At 32.2% G+C, this 19699-nt stretch overlaps 2 protein-coding genes across 2 annotated transcripts; both read left to right on the top strand.

Moving 5' to 3' along the window:
- Positions 1–2166: 2166 nt before the first annotated feature.
- LOC7480806 (IQ domain-containing protein IQM4) lies at positions 2167–4705 on the top strand. The gene is made up of 7 exons (XM_024597520.2): positions 2167–2345; positions 2490–2604; positions 2808–2873; positions 2992–3080; positions 3186–3273; positions 4173–4403; positions 4574–4705. Exons 1-7 carry the CDS (start codon positions 2167–2169, stop codon positions 4703–4705), a joined length of 900 nt encoding a protein of 299 aa, XP_024453288.2.
- Positions 4706–11944: 7239 nt separating this feature from the next.
- On the top strand, positions 11945–14832 carry LOC7480805 (protein IQ-DOMAIN 8). The gene is made up of 5 exons (XM_002304064.4): positions 11945–12102; positions 12192–12443; positions 13111–13335; positions 13453–13566; positions 13698–14832. The coding sequence occupies exons 1-5, from the start codon at positions 12034–12036 to the stop codon at positions 14367–14369; spliced, it is 1332 nt and encodes a 443-aa protein (XP_002304100.1). The 5' UTR covers positions 11945–12033; the 3' UTR covers positions 14370–14832.
- Positions 14833–19699: the final 4867 nt, after the last annotated feature.

Genomic DNA, 19699 nt, shown 5'->3' with positions numbered 1-19699 from the left:
CACATAAGATACATAAACTTGAAAAAATATTTTCACTAATTGTTTATGATAATTTTATTAATAATGTTTATTTAATTTTATCCATCCATCTGAATCCAAAACTTTAAAGTATTGAATAAGATTTTTTTAATAATTTCATTATTTTAATTAAAAGTTTGTTTAACTTAAAACTTGAATAAAACCATTATTTTATGCTTAATTTTATTAGAAGATATAGAGCTATAAATCTTGAACAATGTGGTTTTCAAAAACGCTTTTTTGACACGACACGAAATATACAATATAAACTCGGATCGTAAAATTATAAAATCACAAGAAAAATATTTTAACTAATTATATATTGACAATTTCAGCCAAGTAGTAAATAATAATATAACACAATTAAAATAAAAATAAAATAAACAATACAAATATCCAAACATCTTAAAATACATAATTCAAATAAAAATTCATACATGGTTTAAATAACTTAAAAATACAAAAAGAAAAAAAAAAGATTGAACAACTATGTTTTATTGATAGAGTTTCAGAACATTTTCTAGATGATAGGTCTTGAAACACACTGCAGACAACTAGTGAGATGATACAACATTCTAAGGTATATCACCAAGACACCAACTTCAAAAAAAAAATTAACAGAGACCAATACAGTGAATCCGTGACAACGAGAACAAAAACGTACAAAATGACATCAATTTAATCTCATGCCACCTCACCTTCTACCTTTTTTATGTTAGTAACAAATCCTAGAAATAATGTCCAAATATCCCACCAAGCAAGACATGTATTTCAAGTTCTCTTTGAGTCTTTGTCATCTCTCTTTGTAGTTAACAAATGGTTAATCTAAAACACAGTATTTTTCTCTATATAAGTATTTCTATCTCTTATTTTACTCCTTTGATTCCTCACCATTTACCTCTGTCTTCCCATGATTTCGATCCTCCGATCATGCCTTCCTAGGCTAAAATACAGTATAAGGCTTCCCCATACCCAAGATTCTCTAATGTTGGTGTTAGTCAGATAAGATTGAAAATTTGAGATTTGGGCAACGGGGAAAGGGGAGACTGGGGAGTGGGGACTATATAGTGGAGTGTCAGGGGACTCGGACAGGGAGGCAGTAAATTTTTTAACTTTTGCGGGTTAAAACTCAAAATCAGTCAAACTCGTAAAATTGGTCCGATTTTACTGATTTTAACCGAGTTTGACCGAGTTTGACCGATTTCGTGTTTTAACCCGATTTGACACGTTATATATATGTTGACTCGTGAAATCGTAAGATTTTAAGAGTTAACTCGCGATTTTGACAACAATGTTGAACACCTAATAATCATTAATTCTTTAGAAAATCACATAAAGAATGAATTAAGTCGACTAATTATGAAAACATATGTTAATTCTTTTTGGGTTTAATTAGGAGGTTCTTACAATTTTCAATGTTTTATTTTTCAAAACCAATTAAAGTAAGCATATAATTAAAGTCTCGAAGAGTAATTTGAACCCTAGCTTTAAAATTCAAACCTTTCCTTTTTCTTTTTCTTTTTTTTGGTCAGAAAAATTCAAACCTTTCCTTTTTCTTTTTTTTTTTTTGGTCAGAAAAATTCAAACCTTTCAAGGACGTAATGGTTTTCACAATATTTTTTTTCCTAGTTCAACTCAAGGTACTCTATTTGTATGTGAAGTTACGAAAATATTCCCATTTTTTATTTAGTTTTTGGGCAGTCTTTGTCCATTGCGTATTCTAAGGTTAGTACTCGTAAAAAAATCGTTTTCCTAGCCGTTAAACTTCCTTGTTTCACACAAAGAGTTCGGCGGTATATATAAATATAAGAGGAAGTTCTTGGTCTCAAATCAGAAAAAACACAGACATTAAAGAAGAATATTTTGGGAATATTGGTACGTAGTTGATTACTTTACTACATAGTTAGAAAACTTTGTTGACGATTATGAGATTCTGCATGCATTTCTTTCTCATTCCTTGTGCTAACAATAAAACTTTGTTCATGATTATGGGATGATCATCCTTAAGAAATACTGGGGACCATAAGCTTCAAGAAGAGGGATTTGTCCAGAAGTATATTTGATTAATCTGATTGTGTCACAGAGGAATATCTACATATATTTTTCAAGAAGATCAAGAAGCCAGCAAAGCTAAATCTCCAAGCGTTCATGGTTATGAAGGGAAGGAACTTTGATTTGGTCAGCAAGGTTCTGGATCGTAGCGCAGTTTCTTCAGCTGATCATTTTAGGGGGCTTGATGCTGCTGCAACTAAGTTACAAAAGGCTTACAAGATTTATCGGACTCGTAGAAACCTTGCTGGTTGTGCTGTTGTTGGGGAAGAGCTATGGTAATTAGTCCGATCTAGCTAGAATTATCTATGTCACTTTGCTTTAGATCAAGTACTTTCGATATACGTTAATTTCAATCAATACCATAATAAGTATTTATAGTAATCATTTTTAACTCGGATATATATTTTCATTATTCTCAGGTGGAAAGCATTAGATTTTGCAGCCCTTCGACGGTGCTCGATATCATTCTTCGACTCGGAAAGATCGGAAACCGCTGTTTCACGATGGGCACGGGCTCGGACTAGGGCAGCCAAGGTATATATTGTAGAACAAAACTTCAAAAATTTTGAAAAATATTTTTTAAACGCAAAAACAAATATACTCTGTATATAGTCCTTAAGATGGTTTCTACGGCAAGTAGTTTAGCTACCTTCTGGATGGCTTTGTTTCATTATAATAAATAAAACTTTAATCCAAAATTAAGATATATCAGGCTGTGTTTATTGCTGTTGTTGCAGGTCGGGAAGGGTTTGTCGAAGAGCCAGAAGGCTCGGAAATTAGATTTGACACAGTGGCTTGAAGCTGTAATTAACTCCACATTATATATATATTTTCATTTATCTAAATATATACTTAATTAATTTCAAATAAATATAGATCCATGATAAAAGCTGCACTACGTACATTGCTGTGGTGTTACAGATTGATCCAAGACATCGTTACGGAAGAAACTTGCACTTTTACTACAATGTCTGGTTTCGTAGTGATAGCTCGCAGCCTTTCTTGTATTGGTGAGGAAAAAAAAGAGAAATTGTTTGTTTGTTTTTTATTTATTTATTTTATTTTATTTTAGTGTCATTTCTAAGTAACTTCTTCGTGAAAACGAATTAATTAAGGTTGGATATCGGAGATGGGAAAGGAGTAAACCTTGGCGCATGTTCCAGGACCCAACTACAGTGTCAACGCGTTAAATATCTTGGAAAGGTAGAGCAAGATATGGACCCATGCATTAATTAGAGTTTATAAATTGTTCATGATTTTATTTCGTGAAGAAATTAAATTACCAAAATATATGCCAAAAATATATGGTAACTAGTACTTGTTATAAAATTATATAAATCATATCTCGATGTTTTATTTAATAGCTTAAGCTTTTTAGTGATATGTTTTTTTGATATGATATCAGAGCTTTCTTGACCAAACAGTCACGGGTTTGAATTTCATTACCATCATTCTATTTGATAAAAATTAAACACAAGGTAGTGCGGGTTTGTGCAAGGTTCAAGCTCAAATAACTTTTACTTGAAAGGATGCGCTAGAGAATAATATAAATCATATCTTGTAATCTATCTAATATCTTAATTTTTTGCGTGAGATATTTTTTGACATTAATTAACCCTTTTAAAAAAAAAATATTTGGAAGCATCTTTCTAATAGAGCGTTTGGAAACGCAGGCTAACCCGTGTTTCCAAAAAAATCATTTTTTTCTCTAAAATTTCAATTTTTTTATTTATTTTGGATCGTTTTGATGCGCTGATCTCAAAAATAATTTAAAAAAAAATGAAAAAAATATTATTTTGATGTATTTCGGAATGAAATTAAAGCACTTTGAAAAACAACCGCAACCACACTCCCAAACAGGTCATGATGGTAATATGATACCACCCAAAAACTTGAAAAGCATTACCAATCATAAACTTGAAAAGCATAAGGTATGTATGATACCACCCAAAAAGAGTAATTTATTTATTTATTTACAAGTTCTAAAAGGATACCTAAACAATTGTCACTGTTCTTATTACATGTATTGCAAATAAACTTGAATATGGTTTCAAGTTTAATTACTATTACAAAATCACAATTAATTATTTATTCTCTTGCAGCAAGAGAGGGAAGAATATGAAGTGATTGTGGAGGCCGAGAAGCTTATTTACAAAAAAAGTAGGCTACCTGTGGACACTTTTGATGGCAGCAAATGGATATTTGTTCTTAGTGCGTCCAGAAAGTTGTATGTAGGGAAGAAGCAGAAAGGCTTATTTCAGCACTCTAGTTTTTTATCTGGTGGTGCTGCCATTGCTGCTGGCAGATTGGTTGCGCGTAGTGGGTTTCTTGAGGTATGTATATATATATATATATATATATATATATATATATATATATATATATATATAGACACACACACACACACACGTTGCATGCACATATAAGAGTTCCATATTCCTCATTCCTTGTCATATTCAAGCAAAAATGAAAGAAAATAAATTCCTCCATCTTGTTTGATTAGGCTATATGGACCTACAGCGGTCATTATCGCCCACCAGAAGAGAATTTCCTGGAGCTTATTAGTTTCTTAGAGGAGCAGCTTGTAGACTTAACAAATGTTAAGGTAAACATTCTCCATCCATATAACAATTAATTACGAAATACGCATCTAATTCTTCGTAATTTGCCTTGGCATGCAGAAGTATCCCATAGACGACGACATCCCACCTTCCACAGCTAGTTTTTATGATAACGAGAGTAATGGAGAGAATCGAGGTTCCATTTACACGGAAAATAGTTCTTCCAAAAGTGACGGTGGAGATGTTGTTGCCATTTCCATTGCAAATTACCCAAATGGAGAAGATAGAGGAGCACTGGTGTTGTAATTGGGCAAGCCTTCTGCACGCAAATGGAAAAGCAGAGTTGGAGAAAACCAAGCACAGCCACAATTCCAGGCACTTGGTTAATTCTGGGATCAAGACATAGCCCATTTCCTAATAAAAAACAATTTTAACATTGATTTTAGTAAGTAGTTTGGTTTCTTTCAAGAAATTTAATTCTTAGGGATGTTGATTCTCAACTTTATATTTTAATTCTTTTGTTTATTTATTCAATATAAAATATATTCATTAATTAGTAAATTCTTCTTACTTGTAATTCATCTTTAGGGATTCCCACGTGGTTTAGGCTACAAAATCTTTGTTACACTTGAATGACTTGTAATTCAATATAAACTTGAATGACTTCATTGTTGGGTGTGCTTGTGAGTGTCGTTGTGGTTGTTTTTCAAAGTGGTTTTCATTTAGAAAAATATCAAAATAATATATTTTTTTATTTTTTAAAAATTATTTTTGATATCAGCATATCAAAATGATCTGAAAACATAAAAAAATATATTAATTTGAAGTAAAGAAAAAAATAAAAAAAATTAAATTTTTTCAAAAATGATTTTAAATCTTTAAGAAAATGGTTCATTCTTTGCTTTGTATTTTAATATTTATTTATTTATTTACTCCATGAAGGAAATGCTCAATAAGAACTTCAACTGATCATTCGGTGAATGATGAGATGTTCTTGAAGATAATTTAATTAGGAAAGAATAATCTTCCTATAAAATATGCATTAAGTATCACTAATTGATGGTTTCAAAATCAATGATAGATCTCTCTCTTTATTTGTAACTGAGAAACTAGCTGGGATCTCAATAATCTTCAGCGGACAGTACTTTCGAGTGTAATTATGATGGATCTTGACACAATTCTAGGAGAGACAAGAACAAGACTAAAGTGTAAGGTTATATATAGTTTGTGTCCGTACGTACTTCTATTTACCTCAATTCTAGACAATAAATTCAATTATACCGAACCTAAAAAAGCTCAACACTTTAAGTTTTTTAAAATCTTGTTTTAACTTTGATGGTTTAATATACTAAGCATATTGTAAAAATATTATTTTAAATTTTATGTGTGATAAAAGAAATTATATTTTGAAAACATGTTATTTTAAAGAAGAAAAATACTAAATAATTAGAGAGTCAATATAAAACTATTCTTAATTAGAATATTGTCTACAAATCTAAACTTTTAAATTAATACGATTATTTAATATGATATTTAGAGTTTTATTGATCGAATTGCAATAAGTTCAAATCCAAAATATTCATTACCTAAAAATAGTGGATCAATGTAAAATTCAAGTCTAAAAGGTTTTGGCTTAAAAGAATTTATTAGAGATTAATATAAAATTAATTCTAGTATTTTAGCTAAAAGTTTAAGCTTTAAATTAAGATTTGTTTTTTTAATAGAAATCAAGGTTCCAACACAAATTAATTTTGAAATGCAAATATATATATATATATATATAAACACACATAAAAGGACTTAAGTGCCTATCACTATTTGAAAAATGAGAATCCCAAAGGAGGCTAATATTCACCAAAAAAATTAAATCTGTTAATTAATGTGCATCTAGACATAAATTTCTATTCATTGTAATAGTATAATTATGCTTTTGCCCTTGAAAAAAAAAAGGTAATACACTAAGTTTTGGGATAAGATTGTTTTTTTACCATGACACACGCTACAAGAATTTTGCATATTATCAATGAATTATTTTGTTGGTATATAGACATTGATTCTGTCAGAAAACTTATTATTAGTGATTTTTATTATTATCAGTCATTTTGCTGATAATCATTAGCAAAATGACTGATAAAATAATTAAAAAATAATTAATTTTTAAAGTCTGTCATTAATTAGTGATGTTGTCTGTAATGGTTAATGGCATGGTTGTGTAATTTTTTTGTAATTCTTTGAAAATTTCTAATAGAATTAGTCATTTGGTGATTTTGTCAGTAATAATCACTGGTATGGTCGTATAGTTTTTTTCCAACTCTCAAGAACTTTCTGAAAAAATTAATCTATCAGTAATTCTTTCTATAATGTTCAATGATATAGTCATGTAATTTTTGTCAAACTCTTTGAAAATTTATGACTGATCTGTAATGGTTAGTGGCATGGTAATGTAGTTTTTCTCCAACTCGCAGATGGAATTAATCCCCTCCCCCTTGACGCATTGCAACAGCTCCAGCACAGCTACCTAAAAGGATGCAGCTCCCACAACAGCAGCCCAACACCAAGCTAGAGCAAGAAAAAAAACAGGAGGCAGTGAGGGTCTGTGAATCCACACCGACATTCTCTCTGCATGCACAGGAGAATGAAATGAAATTTGGAACGTAGTGCTACAAAAAATTTACACTGTGTTTGGCTTTAATCATTCTTGAAAGGATAAATACAAGACAAGATTTACGTGCAAGGGGTTCCCGCGGCCAGCTTCGAACCTTTCGTGCTTGTGTCTTGAAATTTTGAGTGCCTTAATTTTGTTTGCTAGACAGATACGTAGGGTCTATGATTAAGCTTAGGTTAACATATATATATATATATATCCATGCATGATTATGATATCATCGCTCACTACTAGAAATTCACTTAAAACCAACGGAACTAACAACAAAATAATTATGTCGGTATTTTATGGTTACATGATTTTTGGTATGAAGCACAAAAAAAGACAAAAAAAAAAACGCGAGAGATAACGGTCTCCAAGGCTGGAACGACGTGGCGGTTTGGAGGGATTTCAAACTGCTATACATCTTGACAGATATATGGCCGCAATATCTTGAGCACGTGACGTCTGAGTGGTTTACACGACGCTCACAACCCGGTGCTGACAATTGGAACCGGCCAATTCATGGTTCGGTGACAATGCACATCGGCGGCTCAGTTCCATTTGCTGCACATACGAAACAGTTGGTAAGATTAATTTAAATGAAATATATCGTTAAATAATTTGTTGTTACTTAATTAATTTTTTTCCTTACAGGCTACGTCTCTTGGACGTGAGCCGAGCCCAATGGAGTTGTTTGTTGAGACGCACGTGTGAAGTAAAGACCGCCAAAAGGGGGTACAACAATTCATTGACAACCGCGCTCAACACTTTGTGGTATGTTCGTTCAACCATTTTATTTTGTAAGTTATTATTTTTATTGAATTGAATATAATGATTTCTTTTTTTCATTTTCAGGAGATCTATAATAGCCGGTTGAGGGAGAGATATGGGGACGATCCTTCGACCCATTCGGATTTCGATCCGGATTTGTGGATGGAGGTAGGATCATCCGGTGGACCCGATAAAAATCGGGTGTACGAGCTCTCCAACACTACGACCGAGAACTTGCAGGTGGCCCGTAGTGTCTCAACTGGTGGACCCGATATCAAATCTAGTGAAGTTAGAGCAGATGAACATGTGACATAAAAAAAAAAAAAAAGAGGAATCGTAAGATTATATATAGTGTCGTCCAACTAGAGAATTAAGATCAAATATCAAAAAGAGATATTGAAGAAGCCTAAGAAAGAGGCTTATTGCAAGTTAACTCCTCTTTGCACAATAAAATATATGGTACAAAAAAGATCACACACATGCAAAAAAAAAAAAAGAAGAGAGAGATCTTCCTAAAAAGAAGATAGACAATAGCCAAAAAGAGAATATGGCAGTAACCACCAAACAAGAAAAATAGCTTAGATAAGTCATGTTTAATTAAGAAAATATAATTGCTAAAGTAATTAGATAAATTTTGTAGCAACAAAATCACCAACAAATTGAAAAATTATCGGTGTTATTTGGCGGTTTTATAAAAAAATTAGATTAAATTAAAAATTTAAATTAAATATTGCAGATAAAATTATCGACGAATTGAAAAATCATCGGTGATATTTGGCGGTTTCTGAAAATTTTTGATTAAATTGAAAATTTAAATTAAATATTAAAGATGAAATCACCGACGGAATGATTAAAAATATTAATATTTAATTATCCGTTGGTAAAACGCCCCAATAAAAAGCCTAGAATCTCTAATTTCACAACAGACGCGTCTCCTTTCTTTTTCTTCTTCTTCTTCTTCCCCACATATAAAACAACATCAATATCCATTTCTTTCTCTTCTCTTCTCTCCTCAACTCTTCTCTTCCATGCTCAGGTATGTCTTCTTCTCTTTTTTTTTTCTTAGTTTTTTTTAATTAGTATACTTTATGATTTTTTTTTATTTTCTTAGCTTCACTTGACACTACATTAAGGTAAGATTTTTCTTTTTTCTTCTTTTTTTCGTGTTTTTTTCACTATATTTGTTTTTTATTTTATTTTTAGTTGTTTTTGTTCTTAATAATTGTATGAATGTTGTTGTAGGACTTTTTTTCATATGAGATCAATTTTTAGTTGATTTATTTATAGGATTTTTAAATTTTTAGCAATCGCGACTTCATTTTTTTTCATATGAATTGTTTTTAGTTGAATTTATTTTTTCGTGTTATTTATTTCTTGCAAATTTGTTTGAGTTGATTTTCTTCTTCTTTTTTCTAAGCGTTTTGAGTATTATAGAGTGTTGATTTATATTAATTTAATTATTTTATAGTTTTGTAAAATAATTTTTTTTAAAAATATTTTTAAATAATTAACGACGAAATTATATACGGTATTTTGCCGAGGGAAATACCGACGGAATGAAGCGGGTAATTTTTTTTTGCGTGCCTTTTCCGTCTGTAAATCCATTGGTAATAATATTTTTTTATTACCAACGAACTTACCAACGGACAAAAAATTACCGACAAAAAATTCACTGACGGAGCATTTCCGTCGGTGATTTCGTTGGTAAATTAATTATCAATGGAATGATAGTACAAATACCAACGGAAAATTCTGTCGGTAAATATAAAGATTGTGGTAAGAATCTAATAGAGTTCTAATGGAAAGGATCCACAAACTAAAGGCTGAGAAAGCTGGGGAGAAATCATTGAAATTTTTTGTCATCAATAAGAGAAGAAAATCGTGCAACAATCATGACAAAATAATTCACCATCATGGAATCTAAGTTTTTAAAGTTTTGAGTCTTTCAAAATTAAAGAGGAGTAATGGAATTAATTTTAAAGCCTATTTAAAGAGTCCTTTAAGTTGTTATATGCAATGTATTAATTATGTATTTATTTTTTGAATCTCTTGAATTATCCATACACTATATAAATACTTACGTTAATATTGTATTTTAAATCCAAGTCTATAAGGACTTCCTCGTATTTTTTTTTTTTTTACTCGGGTATCTTCACATCTTTTTTAAAGAGTGAGAATAGTCTCGTTCGGGGTTCGTGACTACCTCTCCCAATAAGTGCGCTTCCTGGGAATCAAACTTGTTCTGTCACCCGTGCAGAGATATAACGGTGCTTTAACTACTAGACCAACACTTTGTTGGTGACTTCCTCGCATTTGAGAGCACATAACATAAGATCTCCCTACTTATCTTCTCCTTTTATATATATATATATATATATTATTTCTAACAATATCGCTGCTTTGATCAGCTGCTGCATGCACCCATGTTCTTACAAATCATTCTGCAGCTCACAAGACCAGTTAAGCATGAATTTCCATCTTCTGTTGGGAACGAAAGGGAGGTGTCTCTTTGTGTAATAGTTATGGTTTGTTTCATAATTAATCTTTCTCAGTAACTTTGGACACTCCTCTTAATTTCTGTCCTATTTCTGCAAATTATGGAACGTACTGACGTAGTTAATTTCTTCTGCCTTCCTATCCTGGCTACTGATTTACCTACAAAAATAATAAATTATAATTGCTTATTTCTAGGGTTTGCTGAGAATATATATTCCCACAGTTTGCTTTCAAAAAATAAAGAATAAAGAATAAAGAGTTACGTTCACAGTCGGTGAGATAATATTAGAGTTTTCCTGCAGTATAGGAAAAAAGAGGTTTGCATTAGTGGAAAGCAATCAAATATTAAACAAAAACAGTTTGAGAAAGGGAAAAAAAAAAGATTAATTCACAAACGGACACAATGTTTTCCCATATATATCCTTTAGATTTTTGTAATTATTCATCAAAAATTTATTTCATCGTGTATCAAATTTTAGTAAACAATGCATGTAATTAATGTTACTAGCATTTTTTAATCAATCTTTTACTAGCATTTTTTAAACAATCTCCGGGGTCTGTTTGGGAGTGTAATTGTGGTTGTTTTTCAAAGTGCTTTTCGTGCCGAAATGCATCAAAATGATATTTTTTTATTTTTTAAAAAATTATTTTTAAGATCAATACATCAAAACTATCCAAAAAATAAAAAAATTTTAAATTTTAGCAAAATATAAAAATTTAAACTTTTTTAAAAACACGAGTACAACCACGTCTCCAGACGCTCTCAACACCTTTCAAACTCAGTTTATTTTCTTCTCATAAGCATATTTTTCTTATCTTTTACAATAAATTTAAGTTCAAAAACAAACATAAAACCCATTGATAACACAAAATTATTTCATTTTAAAAGTTTCATGTTTAGTATTGTGATAATGTTTATTTTTAAGTGCTTTTTACTCGGAAATAAATTTAAACAATATTGTTTTTTTTTAAAATTTATTTTTGACTTCAACATATAAAAAACTCGTTTTAAAAAAAATCAAAATTTTTTAAAACACGAGACCAATTGCATTTCCAAACAAGCTTTTAATGTATGTTTGAGAATATAGTAGAAATTATTTTTCAAAGTGATTTTTACATGAAAATATATCAACATAATGTTTTTTTCAATTTTTATTATTGATATTACAACATCAAAACAATAAAAAAATATTAATTAATATTTTTCAAGAAAAAAAAATAAAAATTGTAAAAGGCACAGCTAAACAATACCTTAATTGATCCCATGTTTTAAAAAACAAACCAATGAAGACTGCTGCTACAACCTCCTCTACTTCTTCTTCTTCGTATAACGTGGAGCGGCAAAAAGTCCATGTATCCGTTACATTCCTTTATTCAAAATTTCAAAATTCAAACGGCTCTCTTATTTAAAATCACATCCTCCTCCTACCATCCCAAACCACAGACATAAACCCTCTAACCTCTTCCATCTCCCTCTCTTCTCCAAAAATGGGTGCTTCAGGGAATTGGCTCAAATCACTAATCACTCTAAAAAATCCCCTAACAACGACAGACCAGGTAATCTTCTTTTGAAGAAAGAACCTTATGCTGCCTTTTGTTTTGTTTTGTTTTTTAACGCGTTTCTCTTTTTTTAATGGGAAAAACAGAGGGATAACAAGGGAAACAAGAAGAAATGGAGGCTATGGAGGAGCCCGTCAGAAGGGTATATACAAACGTCAATCAAGGGCTCGAAAAGGGTCCATGTGGCTTCGTCAGAATCGTCTGATTCTTCCCTTGTAGCCGATGATGCGTTCACTGCTGCCATGGCTACTGTTGCCAGAGCTCCACCTAGAGATTTCATGATGGTTAAGCAAGAATGGGCCGCTATTCGGATCCAAACTGCTTTTCGAGGCTTATTGGTAAAATGGGTTCCTTCAACTTCTCTGTTTTGTGTTACAAATTGTGTGATTTTAGGGTTTTTGTCAAATAGGTTTTGTGTTTTCTTGAGTTTTGTAGATTTAGCACCTGTTTTCAATTTCATGTCTCTGAATAAATATTTAAAACTTGAGCAAGAAGAACAAATAAAGAAGCAAGCGGAGAAGTTAATTTCTGATTCTTGAACAGGATCTGATCGGTGATCACCATTTGAAGAGTTTCTGGTTTTTTTTAAGATACTTCAATGGAGAAATTACAAAGGATGAAATTTGATTCTTGAACAACTGAGCCAAAGTGTTCCAGTGTTCAATCTGGTGTCTTAAAATTTTTTTCTTGAGCAAACTCATCTCAAATAAGCGTGATGTACCTCACTTGTAAAGCCATTTTCTTGTTGTTTTTGTTGTTTGTAATTGCAATGCGTAAAGTTGCTGCTCAGTTGTAATGCTATCACATTCTTTATTGCCTCAAGAATCACATGATTATTGTTGAGGAAGCATTTCATGACCATACAGATTTTCTGCTTGCATTGTAATTCTTTAATTTGATGTTTTCTTTTTCTTTGATTATCTGGTTGCTTTTGGGTGAAAAGTGTGGTGCGATTGCTTGGGAAAATTCTGTTTAGGTTACGGAGGCTTGTTTGGATAATTGCAGGCAAGAAGGGCTACGAGGGCTTTGAAAGCAGTAGTGAGGCTTCAAGCTATATTTCGTGGTCGGAAAGTCCGAAAGCAAGCTGCTGTGACACTGAGGTGTATGCAAGCTCTTGTTCGGGTTCAGGCTCGAGTAAGGGCTCAAACTGTGAGCATGGCTGAAGCTCAAGCTACACAGAACGTGTTGAATGAGTGCATGTGCCAAGCTGATCCCATCAAGCAGGCGGAGGTATCACATTAACTTTTACCTTTTCTTCTGTTTTCTTTCATTAGAATATGTTGTATACGATTTGATACAAGCTAAATTTAATCTGAATCTAGCTATTCTTGAAATTTATTCTGTCAGAAACGATGGTGTGATAGTCCAGGAACAGTGGATAAGGTCAAGAAAAAGTTACAAATGAGAACAGAAGGAGCCATTAAGAGGGAGAGAGCAATTGCATACTCCCTCTCTCAACAGGTAATGAAGCTGGGAAGGCTAAATATAGCCTGTACATTTCTTTATGTGTATGAACTAGACAAGAATATTAAAGAAAAACTCTTGTCATCACAATTTGCTTATCAAGTATTTTTTTTTGTTTTTGCTTTCAGAAATCAAGATCTAATTGTGCAAGCCCATGTAGAAGAACAAGCAAGTCAGCATTGTCTCTCAAGAATCAGTCATTGAATAACAGCAGCCCTGGATGGAGCTGGCTGGAACGTTGGATGGCAACCAAGCCATGGGAAGATAGACTGGTGGAGGAATTTCATACCAAATCATCAGAGATTCCGTTTTCCAGGAAAAGCGAAGATAATATTGCCAGCTTCTATTTCTCTAAACACGACTCAGAAAAAGTGAGAAGAAACAATGTTGCAACCGGAATTCTTGCTAAACCTCCTATTGTCAATCATGTTACTCGCTCCTCTTCAACACCAAGCTCTGAATCCCTATACAACGAGAGCTCGTTATCAACTGCATCTACATCTCCCTCACCAATACCAATTTTGAACGACATGTTAGTGGAAGAAGGGAGTTATAACCAAAAACCTGCTTACATGAATCTAACCGAGTCAACTAAGCTTAAGCAAAAAAACAGCAGGCATTCTTCTCAAAACATCCAGAGGCAGATGATGGACGATAAGTTTCTTATGAAGTCAATGGAACTTTTGGATGAAGACTCTAAGAGCAGTGCTGATTCCAACCCTTCATTTCATTTGTCAAGGGATCTTTACCCACCATTGCCTTTGGGTAGACATGATGAGATAAGAAATCGACGATTCTAAGGGAGATCAAACATGGCTGCTTGTTGATCAAGTACTTGTGTGTTTTAGTAAAGTTCAGGAGTTTAATTTTGAGCTCAACTGCTTGTTGTCCTTAACGATTCTGAAGCCATTCATGTGACATAGAGATTCACATCAAAGGATTTCTACCAGTACCGGTTGTGGTATATGTAGCTGAGGTGTAGATGTTTGGAATGATTATGGCATATGATAGAAAGAAACTACTTTCTTAGCAAACTGGCTTCCGAAGTAACCACAGCCCCTTGGTCCTGCATGGTTTGGTGCTGTATAAACCTGAATCATCATGCCAGGGTTCAAGCTTTGGTAGCAGCAGAGGCACCTCCAAAGCAAACTATACTCCAAGAAGCCAGAGGTTTCTGAGAAAGCTGTAAAAATATGGATTATGAAGTATGTAAAGTCACATTGTCACTGATTAGAATTGAATTCTTAACTAATATGCTTGTAATTATGCTTGTCAATAGCGACGATGAAGCAGAAAAACCGCAACATTTCAAGCCGCCCTTATTCTGCTTAATTTTCTTGCTTTGTGTACTATTGTGTTTATTCTTAATTTGCATCCAAGCTCTTTTTTTATACGGGTTAGCCAACAATCTATAAATCAATGCACTAAAGTAATTCATGGGTTTACATCAGTGGGATTGCTTTTACTACTGGCTTGCCTAGATGATGCATGAAGAGCCAGCATTATTGATAATTGAGAAAAAAAAATGGTAGTCAAAGTAATTCGTGGTTCGAAATGGACTATATATGATGAAATGGTTGATGGGTCAATTTCAAATTAACATCATCATCTTCTGAGAAGTTTTGGACAGCATCTCTAATTCTTTTAAGGTTGACTTCTCTCTAGGGCATGCCTAACGTGGTCACCGATGGCACAAGATGATGATGATCATCATTTCACAAGCTTCCCATGTGGGAATTTTCTTGGATGGGAACTTCAAGCTCGAAGGAAAGTAAAGAAACTTGAACTTTCTTTCATGGGGGTTGCCATGAAGAGAAGGAAGGGCAATGTGGGGTCTTGGTTTTGGATAGGCTATTTTCTTTCTAATGAAAGGATTGGCTGTTTTCCGGTCCTTAATGTTCATCTTCTAATTTGAGAATATTGTGGTTTGTTTCATTAAGTCTTCACCTCCTTTCCTTTTTACATCATCTTCACGAAAAAGAAGAGAGAATTAGAGTAGATTAGTGATAATAATTGAGGCTTTGTTTGGCATAATGTTTTTGATTCTGGGAATGTAATGCAACCGCAGCTACACGGCCCTTGTCACCTTACTGTTTATACAAAATGAGTGCTTCACCGTCTTTACAGTTTAATTGGAGAGAATAAATCCTTCATAGTTAACAATGGATTAAAGCTTCAATTTAATCCATTGTTAAATATCTCTTTTTTTTTTACGGTTTAGTTTTTTTTATTATTATTTTTTAGTTTTTTTAATTTAATTAGTTTTTCAATTTTTTTACTACCCTATAGCATGCACGATTGAAAGGACCTCGCATAATGATTCAAATAAACACCAGGTTCAATATTAATGAATTCACATTATATTGCAATATTACTCTTAGTTTCACCTCCCAATTTTACCTCGATTGAGTAAAAAGCTGCAAAATACCACCATTAAAGAGACAAGTTAAAGAACACTTAACCACTCATCATTTTTGTCTCAAGGAAAATCTAATCCTTAAGCAGAACGTATTTAAAACCTTACTCTTACCATTGATTTAAAAGGAGAGATATCGGACAACAAGTTAAGGCAGTATGGGGCTTTATATTAAGGTGCAGTGTAATCTTCATTACCAAGTAAATTCTTAGCTTATAGTGTTTCACAGATCTAAATCCTGATTGAAAATATTGAGACAGACTAATATTCTTTCATCTAATTTAGAATTGAGTTTATTTTTAAAATTAAAATGCATGAAGGAATTAATCAATACTCGATGTATTTATGCATGGACAGTATGTAAAAAAAATAGCATGACATAAATTTTTCTAGTATCATGATCATTAGAAAATCTAATAGCCTGCAAAAGTCTAGGTAATGAGATTAGTTGTACAAGGAGAAGACGCATCACCCTAATGTACTCTACCTATGGTTAGCTGCCTTTTTTATTGACTATTTTTCTAGGTCATATTTTTATCCGTTAGTTTAGCTAAGGTTCACGGCAGATCCCCATTCCTGAAGAAGTCTTAACCTTAACGAGTTAATTAGGATCTAAATTTTAGCAATGCATTTATTTCCTACTTTGTACTTTTAATACCTATGGTTATACTTTATAGCGTAATTTTATACCCTTAAATAATAAAGTTTACATCTAATTCCTTATGTTTATTGTTACTAACTCATTTAATTTAATATTGAGAGTATGTATTACATTGTAAAATCCATACCCTGAATAATAATTAAATAAGTTAATTTTTGTGGTATTTTTAAAATTTTGGTCAAATCCTATTGGATAATCATAAACTGGTTATGATATCCATTTTGTATTTTTAAAACATGATAAAAATTCAATTTATTGTATTTTTTAGAAAATATATGTAAAAACAATTTGGAATTTGGCCATATGCACTTAAACAAAACATATTTTTATAATTTTGAAATGAAGGATTTTTGAACTTTTTTAAAAAACATTTAGAGAAAAACTGAGTATTTTTAATATTAGGTCATTATCTTATAATGTAAGTCTATAATCCAATATTAAGTGAAATTCTTGAAATAAAGAGATTTTTTCTGAATTTTTTGAAATTTTAGAGAAAAACATGGTATTTTAATTATCGAGTCAATATCTTACAATGTAAGTCTGCAACCCTATATTAGGTAAAATTATTGAAAAACACATGAGGGACCCACAAATAATTTTGAAATGGTTTTCAATTTTTTTCAAAATTTTTTGAACTAATTTAGGGTTTGTATAGATAAACACTAAAATAAGGAAAAGGCAATAAGACGTGTTTGCCAAACACGTCCTTAGCCTAAAATTAAAGGCATGAAAAATGTCTTAAGGCTATGTTTATCAAACACGCCTTAAGGACCAAAAAGAAACATTTTTTCTTAAGCAAAAATAGGGCGTGTCAAACACGCCTTTAGGTCTAGGTTGGCCTAATCCAACAACACGGGTTGGGCTTAGGCCCAGTCCAACTTGATTTGTTGGGCTAGTAGACAACCTAACGAGCTTCTTCTCTTTTTTTTTATATATATGAGTTGGACCCAGTCTAGCCTAGTCGTACAAGATGTTAGGCCCGTTCACCTTTACCATACGCCTAACCCAATTACATTGCCTTTATTGGAAAATGTCAGCAGCAGAACGTGAGTTAATGTTCTATATGCACAAAACGAACGTTGTTTGTTTCAAAAGGACAAAAAAACAAACTTGTTGGTGGTGATGCTCTTGCCGTTGGTGGCTGATGAGGGTTTCGACAAGAGGGAAAAGGAAAAAAGGGAAACGATGGGGGATGGTGGTGTGTGTTGGTGGTTACTGGAATAATGGTTGGGGTAACAAAGGTTCAGTGGCTTCTCTTTTTTTTAATGTCAATTATGTCACGAGTAGAGGATGGTTCCTTTGCTTTTTGGTGTAGAAGGGTGGATAGTTCTTTTTTCCTCTTTTTTTTCTTTTTTGGTTTTCTTCCTCTATTCTCTCCCTCTTTTCTCCTCTATTTTTTCACAAATTTCACTCTTATTTACAGGGGATGAAATAGGGACATGGGGTCCCTTCTATCCATGAATCTTGGCTCTTGATTTGCCTGGAAAGGATCCCCAGTCATTGTTAGAAAACACCAACCTGGTACTGCCAATACAAGGTTGTCAAAGCTGATTGGGTCAACCTTTTTAGGTTGACTTTTCAGCGGTTTTTTAGGTGGTAAATTGGCGGGAATAAGGTTGAAGGTGTAGTACAGGTTCAAGGCTACTAGAGGGTGTGTTTGTCGTCTGATTTAGGGTGTGAGTGGTGCATTAAATGACTCTAAAAATAGATCTCTCGGTCAACTTTTTCGAGACCAAAGGAAGAAGACAATGAACAGTGTCAGATGACATGTTGTCTGACTTAATTTTTTTTACTAGGCATTGACTAAAACGATGTCATTTTGAACTAAAACATGTCGTTGTAGTCAAAATATGACCAAAACACATCATTTCATTTAAATGAAACATTGTTGTTTGAGTCACTTTTGATCTAAATTAGGTCATAAATCCCTCTTTCAATTTCATCCCTCAATATTTTAATTTTTTTTAATTGGGTCCTCAATTCAATTCTGATTTTAAGAATTAATTTAAATTTGCCTTTGTAAGATTTAAAATGACCCTATAAGCTTAGCATATTTTTCAACTTGGTACTTCGTATTAAATATTTTTAATTTCATCCTCAATTGACCTTTAAACTTCTAGTTTCTTCAATTTAATCCCTATTTTCAACTGAATTTGGTCCCTGAATTCATGCTCCTTTTGCAAAAAGATCCTTGGTCTTGAATTTATTCAAGTCAACCTTTAATTGATCCTAAACTTTGATTTTCTTGCAATTTTACCCCTAATTTCATCCAATTGAATTTGTGAAAATTAAATTTGATCCTCTAAAATTTCAATCTTCTTAATTAATTCTAAATTAGGCTTTCAAATTTCATTTTTCACCAATTAAGTATCCAATACAATTAATTTGACCTATTAAAAGTTTAATTAAGTCCTTGTACTTAATCAATTCATTTAATTTGACTCAAATTAATTCTTAAGCTTAATTAAGCCCTTAATTAGGTCTGTAATTAAATAAAATCAGCCTATTAAAAATTTATTTAAGTTCTCAAACTTAATTTTTATGCAAATTTGTCTGATAATCATTTAATTTAACCTTAAATTTGTATTGTCTTTCAATCTTGGGTACAATTGAGTTTCTAATTTTGTCAAAAATCTCAGTTTGGTTCCTTTATGTGTTTAAAATCCTTTTTAGCTTATTCTTTCCCAGTTGCTAGTCTTTTTTCATTATCATTTTTTTATTTTGTTTTATTTATTTATTTAAAAGGAAAAAAATTGATTTTGGGGGAAACTTAAAATTGGGTATGAAAACAGGAACAAGAATCAAAGAAAGGAGGGAGAAAACAAAGATGAGGTTCAAGAAAAGAAAAGGATTTGTTAGAGCCATATTGGAGGTCCGACTTCAACACGTGTTGTTGCCCAATAAAAAAGCCCTCTCTAAGATGATCTCAACGGTATTTAAGAAGGGAACCTTGGACCTTGAAGAAAACCACATGCACCACTATAGTACAATGGTCTCCCTCACGTATGATACGAGTCAAGTCAAGTATGAGTTTGACCTTAAAATGTCTGCTA

The sequence above is a fragment of the Populus trichocarpa genome, chromosome 3 (genome assembly GCF_000002775.5).
Source record: "Populus trichocarpa isolate Nisqually-1 chromosome 3, P.trichocarpa_v4.1, whole genome shotgun sequence".
Lineage (NCBI taxonomy): Eukaryota > Viridiplantae > Streptophyta > Magnoliopsida > Malpighiales > Salicaceae > Populus > Populus trichocarpa.
This window is presented reverse-complemented; position numbering and strand designations above follow the sequence as displayed.